Source organism: Numida meleagris, chromosome 14 (genome assembly GCF_002078875.1).
Source record: "Numida meleagris isolate 19003 breed g44 Domestic line chromosome 14, NumMel1.0, whole genome shotgun sequence".
Classification (NCBI taxonomy): Eukaryota; Metazoa; Chordata; class Aves; order Galliformes; family Numididae; genus Numida; species Numida meleagris.
In genome coordinates this window covers 7,021,891-7,033,984 of record NC_034422.1, presented here as the reverse complement: position 1 = coordinate 7,033,984, position 12,094 = coordinate 7,021,891, and the positions used below count along the sequence as shown (strand labels likewise).

Genomic DNA, 12,094 nt, shown 5'->3' with positions numbered 1-12,094 from the left:
TTAAGGAGGGCACCTGCGCCTCACCGGAAGTAGACGTGAGTCAGACCGGAAGTGGGCGGAGCAGGGCGGAAGTTCCCCGCCCGGCGCTTTGCTCGCTCGCTTCGCGGGGCTGCGTCGCGCCCTTCATGGTGAGGAGGAGGCGGCGGGGCTGGGAGGGAACGGGAGGATCCGGGGGCTCCGCTCTGGTTTCCAGGGCGCGGGGATGAGGCCGGGCCCCCGGGATGGGCTTTGATGCGGCAGGGGGTGGCTCCGGGCTGTGAGCCGGGGCCTCGGGGCGCTCTTTGAGAGAAGTCACGGCGGCCCAGGGCCCATCGCGGCTTCTCATGGTGTGGGCGCCGTCGGATTGCTCTGCTTTTAATAGCAGCGGGGTGGAAATCAATTAGCGCGGTAATCAGCCGGCTGAAAAGTTTCGGGCCTGGAGCTGTCCGCTTGAAGTGGCTGCAGTCCTCGTGTCACAGCACATGGCGACGTGGAGACAGAGTTTGGTGTAACACTGACTTGTTTCTGCCACAACACGAGGTCTCGTTACCTCCCCCAGATCAATTTAGAGTGAAAATTATGGGCAGAGGGGATGCTAAGCAGCAGTTCTGGGTGCTGGGAGGTATGGGAGCACAGCGGGGAGCTTCAAGGAGACAGAAAGTCCCAAGGAAACGTGGGGATATTCTGCATTCAGCACACAGGAGGTGTGCTGGGTCAGCACGCTGGGAATGGCCTGATACACACCAGGTTATGTATGAAATAAAACTTTAAAAGTTGTGAAAGAAACGAATGCAGCTTTGGTCTGACACTGGGAAAGTTCTGACTTCCACAGTGCTCGGCACCTGAGGAGCTCTTCCCTGGCTGAGCTGCTTGGCTTCCTTTGGCTGCTCTCTGTCACTTCCAGACAGAAGGCAATGTTTAAATACCCAAAGAATTTGGGAACATTTCAAAGAGGTGCTGAGGCTGGGCCCCCCTAGGGCTCTGATGGATGACTCCTTGCTTGCAGGAAGAGATGTCGGGAGAAAGCGTGGTGAGCTCAGCAGTGCCGGCAGCTGCCACCCGCACGACCTCCTTCAAAGGGACAAGCCCGAGCTCCAAGTATGTCAAGCTGAACATTGGGGGGGCCCTGTACTACACCACCATGCAGACGCTGACCAAGCAGGACACCATGCTCAAGGCCATGTTCAGTGGACGAATGGAAGTCCTGACTGACAGCGAAGGTAAGGGTGCGCCTTGCGTCCGTCCCACAGCTCCAACTGCTTGGAAGAGGTTGGACCAAAAGCTGGAGAAGAGAGAGAAATGTGTAGTAATAGGCCCCTTTGATTAGTGTTGAAGTTCATCTTAGCTGATGAAAGGTGTGGAACAAGGGATACGTATGGCTTGGCTAGTTGGCTAAGCATCAAAAGTGTGCTGAGAACCAGAGAGGGCTCCTCTCAGGCCCAGATAGCACAGGCTGCATTTTTCTTTTGAAATACTAACACAAAAGCTCTGAAGTATGTGGAAAATTATGAGGATTGTGGTTGAGAAACTATGAGTCAGGACTTGCGTATTTACTTGGAAGCTCAGAAGGCTGTTTCCTCATCTTGTTTCCTTATCTGAAGTATAAATATAAGACTTGGAAGTTGTGTGCTTTTTGAGCAAAAAGATGATTTTTGAAGTCTTAAGTTTATTTTCATGTGGGAATATTGGCTGTTGGCTTCAGTAGAGCAAAAACAGTGCAAATTCTTTAGAAACTTTGCTACGGCATTACTGACAACAAAAGATGGGAGCTGGGAGGAGGGTTTCTCCAAGTTAAACGTGTCTTGAAAGCAAGAATGTGCAGTGTGTCAAACTGCAGTCTTCTAAAGGAGCAGCATTCAAATACTTTGCTTCCTACCCAGATACATTGGCTCTTTCTTCTCCTGAGATACCTGAAGACGTTCACAATCAAACTAATACTGAAACTGAAATGTGTTTGTGTGATGGCTGTTTGCAGCTGCTTGGTGTAGTTTTATGTCAGTGTTTTCATATCGTGGGAGCATCACAGAGCTTAATTCAAAGCAGGGCTTTCTATTTATATGCTGGCATTTTGCCTATAACGGTGTTTATCAACTTGGATACCTTTTCTGTAACAACAGCTGCCACGTTGCTGATCCTAGAGATCTAAAACACCTTTCTTGTGACAAGTGAACTAGCTGAAGTTTTTGTTTGAACCTGCTGAAGGCACAAAAAACGTATTGCTTGGTTAGATGTATTGGACTTAAGTGCTTTAGAATAGCCTGTATTTAGAGGCCACGTGGAACAAGCGATGGATTTAGTAGGGCTCTCACAATAAGCTTTCTTGAGATAGGAGGAATTGGATTTGAAGGAAAAAAAATTGTAAAAAAAAAAAAAACCAGCCAACCTAATCATCAGAATATCCCTGTTTTAGCTCGAAGTGCTTCTGTTTAAGCTGGGGGGAAGGTGAAAGGCTGCATTGTTGCAGTTGTTTTACCATGCCTTTTGCAAGCTTTCAGCTGCTGTACAGCGTTAGCACTGGAGCTGTGGTTTGTGGGCTCCAGCTCAAGGCTCAGAGTTTGTTTCTCCCTCAGTGCAGGTTCCGCCTCCTGGAGAGCAGCAGGCAATGTTACTCCTAATATGGTGCTAGCCAGAGTTTACCCTGCTAAAATGCAGTGCTTGAGATGTAAAATCTCAAATCTATTTTGCTGTGAATTCCACTATGTCCGCATGGGGCCGTTCCGTTTAGCTCATTTGTGCTTTAATAGGAATTTGATACTTCCTGTATATTGTAACTGAGACACTCCCACGGCAGTAGCTCCTGCTTTATCTCCCTCTCCCTAGCATGTTGTTGGAAACTGGGACAATAGCGTTACAGCTGTCAAAGGAAACTCTCTTTATCTGAAGTTGTTCAAAATTCTGTCTATTGGTCGCACCCAAAATCTGGCACAAAACAGTGTTTCTCAGGAAAAGGAGCCAGACTTGCAGAGAAACTGGAAAGAATGAAGTTCTTTTGCAATCTGTGGAATGTTTCACACTGTGTGTCTTCCTCTTCATTTGGCTGCATTCTTCTGACCCCAGTACCATCTCCTGAGCTCTTTCTCAAAGCGTAACAATTACAACAAGCTGCTGCTTGGACTCCGGGAGAAAAGATGAGTTTTCTGCTGGGGAGTGACAGATGATTATTTTCAGCTTAGAACTTGTTCATGAACTGTAGCAAGTCAGCATACTTTGAATATTTTATTTCATGGTAAGAAGAGGGTAGAAGGCTGTGGGTTTTCCAAGCGCGTCCATCTGTTTCCAGTTTTCCTTTCAGCAGGGTGAACTTTCCCTCTCTGTATCTTGCTGCTAGGTGGTTGATCAGGGCGGGTGTTTCTTTGGTTAGTAAGGCTGTCAAGAATCAGGTGTCAGTGTCAGGCTGTTGTTTCATCTGCCAAGGCTTGCTCAGAAAATGTAGTCTTGTTTAGTGGTTGAAAGCTGTCCCTGAGATGTTATATTATGAAGGAAAATTAATTTCCTGAAGATCCAATGTGTGTACATGCATTTCTTGAACACTGTATGCCTACCCTGCTACATGGATTGCAGCACATTTTTGTATTGCTGTAGTTAAAAATGGCTTTAAAGGGCTGAAAACCCACTTCTTAAGCTCTGCACAGCCATAACTGAGTGGCAGTAGGGTCACCGTCCTGTGAGTCATCTCCTTTTGGCTGTGGCTTTGGCTGTTTGGTTAAAACAGAAGGGTTTTTTGAAAGCTGCTTTAGCAGCCACTTGCATTTTGCAATGCTGCTCAAAATATTTTCTCATCTCCCCCCCCACCCCCCCGCCCCGTCTGAAAGTGAGCAATTCTGCTTTGGTTTTGCCATCTGTAAGCATGAAGTTCCAGGAGATTTTTACAGCCTACAGAGGGAACTGTGGCAGAGATGATAACAAAGAAGTTTGGGGGTCATAATTCTGCTCTCAGTCTGCTCATTACTTCCCTTCAGGTAGCTGAACTCCAGTAAACACTTTGTCAGTGGCTGCATTTTTGGGAATATGGATGTTCTTCTTCATTAGCATGCCCTGTGCTCTCTCATCTCTTTAAAACAGGAGAGCTTGCTTTGCCTGCCTCTGCATTGACAAATGGGCTTCTTCCCTGCTTTGGTTCAATAGGTGTACTGCTTTCATTAGCCTGGATCAGTCTTTTGTTCTTTCATTTCTGGTTCTAGTTATCCTGCCTTCAGCTTTCCAGTTTGGTACTGCGGTCTGTACAATTACAATTATACATTGTGTAGACAGCAGGGTAATGAGGGAGATGGAGAGCCTGTAGTAAACTGCTGGAGAGTGTCTCAGTTTTTCCTCAGAACAGCATGAAAGGGCTGTGTTCGCTTTCCAGATTTACCCAAGCGTTGGGATTTTTACTAGTAATTCCATTCATGCAGAACATACAGGCTCGGTTTTAACCTACTTTCCTTATTTGTCCAAAATATGACTCCTTCCCCACAAGCGTTTCCTCGCTGCATTCCTGAGCTGCAGCCCGTGAGGGTGGCCATCTGTTCATTTATGGAAACTCGAGGCTCAGCCTTGCGTAATGCTTCTCAGGGTCCAGCAGCAGACTGGCAACAAGAGGTGAAACAGGGATCCTCCCAGCACAGCTAACTGGAAAGTGCTTCGTTGGGGCTCTTTTCTTTCCTTTACACCATTCCCATTGCCCATACATTACATTCTGCTTACGTGTGCTGTCGCATTAGAGATTTCAGCAGCTCCAGACGCTGTGCCAAGAAGGTACCAAGCAACTGCAGGTTGGGAACATGGAGACTGGAGGAGAATTGGCAATGACACATCCAGAATCTGCATGCTCTCTTTCTGACCTTTTTTTGCACATCTGTTGGAGGTGGTGGGTGGCAGTGGGTCCCAATGTTGTGTAGAGGTGTGGGAACCTGGAGGTGGTTGAGTTTGGTTGGCTGTTGTAAGAAATGCACCTGTAAGAAACAGCCATGTGTATGCGTAACGGCCCTTGGGTGTAAGATAAGGGATGCTGTGAATAGAGGAAGAACAGAGCTGATTGCTTTGAGAATGAGAAGAATTCCTTCCTCTGTAACAGTTCATCATTTGTCAATAACTGGGAACTGTGAGAAACAAGTGAGCTTCCTACCTTACTCCCACATATGCACTTGAAAAATGCAGGAGGAGGCAGCGAGTTCCCCGTGCAAGTACAGCTCTCTGATTGCCAAACCAGAGCACGGAGCTGGAGCTCTCTTGGCAGGAACCTGCCTGGTGCAGCAGGCCTAGGCCAGGCTCAAGGTCTTTTGCCACATTTGCTCTACTGTGAGTCTTCTCCTTTCCCTAGGCTGGATCCTGATTGACCGCTGCGGGAAACATTTTGGGACAATACTGAACTACCTGCGCGACGGCGCCGTGCCGCTCCCCGAGAGCCGCAGGGAGATAGAAGAGCTCTTGGCTGAAGCAAAGTACTACCTGGTCCAGGGGCTGGTGGATGAGTGCCAGGCAGCCTTGCAGGTAGGTTGTGGTGCTAACGAGAAGCTGGGTTGCTCTGGCTGCTGTGAAAGATGGAGGTGAGGAGGAGGCTGCTCTAGGTAGGCAGAGCTTCAGTGCATGCAGCAGGATGGTCTGATGGTGTCCACTTGCTGCCTTTCCTAAGCTGGGGTAAGACCAGTAATTGGAATACTTCACCAATCTGCTGGAGCCCAGTCACATCCAGAATGAAGTACTGAGTTGCTCTCAGCATTGCTATCGAGTTGTGCTGAGCTCCCTTTCCCTCTGGTGACTGCTAGAAGCGTGCAAGGAGCAGAGCCTGACACCTCTGCAGTGTGGTCCACTGCTGTACAGGGTCTTATGCAGTGGGATGATCCATTGTCAGCACAAGCTTTGTTAAAAGTACCAGTACCAGCCAGAATGGCTGCTGGGAGTCCTGCTTTCCTCATTGTCTTCCTCTGAGATGCTCATCTTGGGTTTGAAGCTACTGTTACCAGTGTCCTGTTCAAGTGAAACCATGTTCCAGGTCGTGCTGTTATGTGTGTGTGTATATATATATACACACACACCTAATGTGCAGTACTTGCAATTCCAGAGTGGTACAGAGCACAGATGAGCACCTCAGGTGGTCCCAGAGGGACGCTGCCCCATAGCTGGAATGCCAGCCTAGTTCAGACCATGGGCCAGAAACTGCTGCTCAGTGCAGCATGAAGGCACACTGCATGCTTAACTTGTGGCTCTTCAGCTGTGGCACAGAATACACAAGACCTTCCCAGCTCATGAGAGTGTGCCTTAAGGTCTGTTTACTTTCAGCTGCTGTTTGGTTCTTGTTTCAGCAGAACAAAGATGCATACGAACCATTCTGCAAGGTACCAGTCATCACATCTTCCAAGGAAGAGCAAAAACTTATAGCCACTTCTAATAAGGTAAGAGAGACCATGCTTGGAAGGATGCTGGGTTACTGTCCTGGGAATTGGGATCTTGACCAAAGCTTTAAGAAGTAAACACTGGAAATCTACAGCAGGCTAAACATGTCTTTGTAATGCTATAATGGGATGGAAAGTACCACAATAATAGCAGGGTGGCATAGTCTTTGGCTACGGCAAACGAGAACAAGCCCAAATGCACAAATGAAGAAAAAGATCTGCTTACCTTTGGAAGGCCTCAGGTAGGCAGGGATCTCCAGCAAGAGATGCCCTCACCTCCACTGCCAACCCTTAAATGAGGTCTGTAAAGGGGTGGATCCTGGCTCCACCTCTTCTGGTCATTCAGGTACATTGCATGCACCTGAGCTCCCCTGGGCTGGCCCTGCCTTCCCACCAGGTGCTCAATCACTGCTTCAGGCTGTGACTTAGCATTTCCACTACAGTCTTCTAAATTAAAAGTCAGATGTTGATCAGGCCTTGTCTGTCTCCACATAAGGTATCACAATAGAGGCTGCGGGCAGAAGCAGGCTGATCAAGCAAGCAGCTCATAGGGACTGTTAGATCTTCTGTTGGTTTGTCCGCTCTGATAAATAACAACAGATGGTTTCTTTAGCTAAAGTGCATCAGTGGCTCCTGTTTCTGCCTGCTGGCTGTGGTGGGCGAGAGTGAATTATGACCTAGTCCCAGAAGGGATCAGAAGGGATTGTGGCCCCATTACCAGCCGGTACTCAACAGTTGTACAACAGCAACAACAAAATCCCACTGAGTTTGGGCCTAATGGTGTCATTTCGTATTGCAGCTTCTCTGCAGTGTGGTCTTGGACTGAGCTGAGATTCCAGTGCTTACTGCATGTCCTTTAACTGATATGTATGTTGTTTGGTTTTTTTTACAGCCAGCAGTGAAGTTGCTATACAACAGAAGCAACAACAAATATTCCTACACCAGGTAAATGACTTATCCCGGAGTTCTTTGAAGTTGTTCATAGGCTAAATTCCATGATACATTTTTGCTTTTTCTACACTCAGAACCAGCGACAGATTGGAGCTGGCATGTGTTCAATTTTTTTCCCAATTAATTTCAAGCTTGAGTCAGGAGGGAGCCCACTGTCATCCACAGAAGGCTGAGCATGTGCTCTTTCTGTGACGGGGGTTCCTCTAACGCCCAGGTGCAGCTGGTAGAGACTCCTGGCCAGCTGCTGGCCTGCATTCCCCATGGGCTGCAGCACTTTGGCTGAGTACAGAAAGCCTGCCATAGCGTTGTCAGTAAGTGGTAAAATCATTAAGACCTTGTCTGCCATTCCTTATGTCTGTGTTTAAGTTTCATGGCAAAACACTGTCTTCATCCAGCTGGTCCTAGGCTTGAACTTAGGAAGGGTTTCATCTGGGTGTTAGGATTTTGTACACGAATGAAGTGGCCTTTGACATCCCTTTGGCCTGTGCATTGCTCACAGTGCTGTTGATGTCCTATCGCTGCTTCTTAAGCAGCACGTTTTCCTGCTTGTACTGGTAAATGAGTTATCCACTGCAGGCCTAGATACCATCTTTAAACACTACCTTGGTACAGACACAGTGAATCAAAAGAAGCTGGGTTTATGGGCCTGTGAATGCTCTCTGCCCGAATCCTCCTTCTGCTCTGCATTACTGTTTGAATCACCCCGATGTGACCGCTGCCTTCTTTGTCTCTCACAGCAACTCTGACGACAACATGCTGAAAAACATTGAGCTGTTTGATAAGCTGTCCTTGAGGTTTAATGGGAGAGTGCTCTTTATAAAAGATGTGATTGGAGACGAGATCTGCTGCTGGTCTTTCTACGGGCAGGGACGGAAGATTGCTGAAGTCTGTTGCACTTCCATTGTTTACGCTACTGAGAAGAAACAGACAAAGGTACGAGGAAACAGCAGCGGGGCCCCACTGCTTTCAGGCTGGCACCCTGACATCTGTTCCATTCTGAACACGCTTTTCATTGTCTAGCATCTCTATAGAATAATCAATGCCATTCAGAGTGGGAGAGCAGCGTAGTGGAGCTCATCCCGTGGGTTTGTTGGGGCAGGGGCTGATTGGATGTAGCGCTTAACACAGGGCAATTATGATATGGCATAATGCAAGCTCAGTCCAGTTCTTATCTTTAGACAAACTTGTGCACTTAGTCAAGTTTGTTGTCTGTTCCTGTGTGAAGGCAGCTCCTGGTGAGCAGTGGCATGCCTCCCTGTAGAGACATCTGACTGAGCCTGCCCTGCGAGCAGGCCAGTTCTGAAAAAACGGGCTGCTGGGTCTCAAAGGGTGAAAGCAAATAGCAAAACATTTGTGCTCGGAAGGCTTTCTGTGAGTGGAGTATGATGAAGACATTTTTAAAAACAGAGAAATTTCAGGAGGTAAATTGAGGTGACCGGGTGCCTGCAGTAGGTGAGCGTGACCTTCTCTCTCGCTGGGCAGGTGGAGTTCCCAGAAGCCCGCATTTACGAGGAGACACTGAACATTCTGCTGTACGAGTCCCAGGATGGCAGGGGACCTGACAACGCGCTCCTGGAAGCCACAGGAGGGGCAGCTGGCCGCTCCCATCACCTGGAGGAAGATGAGGAGCGAGAGCGCATCGAACGCGTGCGAAGAATTCACATTAAACGTCCGGATGACAGGGCCCATCTGCACCAGTGAGCTGAGCGGCGGCTGCGCGGCTCTGTGTGCAAGGGGCTGCCCTTCTCCTGATGGATTGTCTGCAGCAGGGGACCAGGCAGCTTATCTTCGTTCAACGAGTCTGTAAATTACGTTTTGTAACAAACTAGGTTCTTTGGGGGTATTTAAACGCGGTAGTTCTAGGATGAGGATAAATAAGGTTACTGGGCGTACGCTAGGTATGTAAAAAGCCCTGTTGAGCATCTTGGAGAAACGCCCGGAGTTTGTAGCCCTTTTGTCTTTGCTGTTTTGTGGTTAGTGAGGAAGAAGGCTGGCTTCCTTTGGCTTTAGTAATGATCCTGCACTTTAAGAAACAAACAAAACAACAGAAGTCAGCCCTATCCCTTCCGTCCTGGCTCTCACTGGCCTTGTCTCATAGGCCTCGCAGCATGGGGGAAGCGCAGCGACCTAAGCGCAGCAGAGCTGCTGCAGAGCTCCCTTTCTTCCAGATCAGAAGGTGGGGGGGTTGGTAGCTCAGGAGTGTCTCGGTGTGACTGCTGGCAGGACAGGTGATGGCAGAAGCACTGGGCATGGGGCAGAGGGAGCCCAGTGCTGCCAGGTTGTGGCTCCCTGCTGCTCTCAGGCCCCACTCCAAGGGTTCAGTGGAGCTTCTGCAGCACTGAGCTGTGGAGACCTATCCCCTTTTTTTTTTGTCATTCAAGGGTGGGTGATGTTAAATTTCTTCCAAGAGGAGGATCGGGAGCTAACTGTACCTGCCACCCTTTCCTTAGGGTGGTGTTGCTACCAGTCAAAGCTTCTAACTTCAGCTTGACCCCACATCTCTGCTGGGAAGTTTATTTCCCTCAGAAAGCAGTAAGCTGTGCTTTCTTTACCACAGATTAGAATTTGTAGCAGGTTTGGCACACGGTGCCAGCCCAGTGTAGGCAGGAGGCCAGCAGCCGTAGCTCACTTCTACAGCTGATACAGGAGCGTTGGCTTTGAGCAAGGGCAGTGCAGAGCGCTGGTGTAGAGCTGGAGGCAGTGGCCCAGAGGAGGTTAATCCCTGTTTGCCTTTATCCTGAGCATTTTCCAAGTCTCTTGGCAGAAATGGCAGCTGTGTGTGAAAGGATGAAGCTGAAACGTTGTGCAGAGAATGCTGTAGTGTCTGCTTTTCTGAGAGTAGTAATAAATGGGTGTTTTTATCTACCTCCTAGTCTGATGTTGCCTATTGTGGAGTCAAGTAGCAGTTAGAGTGGCGGAAGATTGCGTGTTATTCACTAGGATTGGATGCTAATGGATAATGAGAAGAGCTGCAGCTGTAATGGTTAATGTAACAAAGCTTGGGAGAGAGAAAGCAGCAGGAGGGAGCCTTAAACTTCAGTCAGGCTGCCACTGCGACGGACCCCAGAGTACTATGGCCATTCCAGAGCTTCTTGATTCTTCATCTGGAATACCTTTTGCTGGCCCTGATGGCTGGGTGTCCCACAGTGGCAGCTCTGTGTCACGCAGTGAGGTGGGCATTTGCTTCTGCAAGCTTCCTGCTGTAAGGCTCAGTGGTAGCATTTTGGAGCAGCATGTAGAACTAACAACTTCCAGAGTTAGGCTGAAGTTGTCTTCCTTGTAACCAAAGACTTTTCTAAGTTTCAGACAGCCCCTGGCTGTGGCAGAATGGTTGTTGTCCCTGTCTCCTCTACTCTTTCTTCAGCTACTGCCTGATAAATAAGAATTCAGCAGTACCCAGACATAGCAATTATACTGTAGTCCAGCAGCTTCTATGTCCTGACCCCTCTGGCTTCTCTTTTAAGCTGTACTTACATACATCTGTCACCAGTGCAATGCACTTCAGGTTCATACAAGTCCATAGTGTAAGCTGCTGCTGTGCATGACACAGTGCCTCTCCCTTCTTGCCTTAACATGATAAGCTGGGGAGTGCACACTCTTTGGCACTGTGTACTTTGACACGACTGAGCTGTTTACAGGTTTCTGATCACCTGTAAGACCTGCTGCCCTTGAAGGGGTCTAGACCAGGCCCTGCTTTAAGCCACTCAGTGTAACACCTACAGCTCAGCAACTGCACTGTGCTCTTGCAGGCCATTGGGAGTGAAGGCACCATCTGATTCCTGTAGGATACGCACCCAGCTTACTTTGTTAGTGTTACAGAACTGGCTCTCTGCTGTGAGGTGTAAGGGACAGCCCTCTTCCTCCTCCTCTGTGGAGGGATGTGCAGTTGTGCTGACCCCCCTGCTTTCCCCATACAGTGCAGAGGTCACTCCAGCAACCCAGCACAGGCAGTCCAACTAAATCCTGGCCCTTCTGGTGGTGCAAGAGCAGCTTTGGCTCCAGCAGATGCCAAGTGTTCACAGCAGTGCTAAGCACCTGCCAGCTCACATCTACACGATTAACTTCTCTGTAAGTAGATTCTTTAGTGGCTTCAGGATTTCCTCTTTCAGGTTTTGCAAACTGAGTTCTTAAAATACAGAAGCTGATGATTTTTAATCTTTGTCCAGCTGTTTACATAGGGATTGATTTAGTCTCTCCAGGAGAGTTTGAGTAAGTTTCATTTTTTGTGTTGGATTATGGGCAGACTCTGCCTTAACACACTCCTAACTTAACTCCAATTGCTGCAATTGTGTAACAAAGATGTACTGCTGTCCTGTCTTAAAACATCCCTTACCTACTGGCTGCTTGCCCTTGTTCATTAAATCTCTCAATAAAACAAAAACAGCTCCCACAGCCACTTAATGCCATTGCACAAATGCTCTCAGCTCCTGAGCCTTTTACTTTAAATGGTTTTGCCAATAGAGCTTTCAGAGGGAGATGGGGTACGGGGCAGCTACCCTGGCCCCAAGCAGTTCTTTAGATTAGCTAGTGCTGCATGATGTTAACCGTGCCGACCTGCCTGCTTTGATTCATGCATGCTGCCCTCCAGCACCCAACAACAGCTGCTAATACTGACAGTAGAACAGAGCCAACTGAAATCTTATGCCTGGAGGTGATATTTGTTTTCTCCCTCCATTGGAGTAATGCAGAAAAGCTTACCTAAAAATCAGCAGCTTGTGATGCAGTTAGGGCCAAACAGTCCAGTAACACCAGCCCCGGGCTTAGGGCTAGGCTGGGAATGCATTTACTCC

At 48.4% G+C, this 12,094-nt stretch overlaps 1 protein-coding gene across 2 annotated transcripts; it reads left to right on the top strand.

Annotated features, from left to right (window-relative positions):
• Positions 6–10,347, top strand: KCTD10 (potassium channel tetramerization domain containing 10). 2 transcript variants are annotated; one of them, XM_021413413.1, is made up of 7 exons: positions 6–128; positions 986–1,199; positions 5,282–5,451; positions 6,264–6,353; positions 7,246–7,298; positions 8,042–8,237; positions 8,787–10,347. In XM_021413413.1, exons 1-7 carry the CDS (start codon positions 126–128, stop codon positions 9,003–9,005), a joined length of 945 nt encoding a protein of 314 aa, XP_021269088.1. In that variant the 5' UTR covers positions 6–125; the 3' UTR covers positions 9,006–10,347. The 2 variants fall into 2 exon arrangements, with proteins under 2 accessions (XP_021269088.1, XP_021269089.1); XM_021413414.1 differs by having other exon boundaries at positions 7–128; positions 6,267–6,353.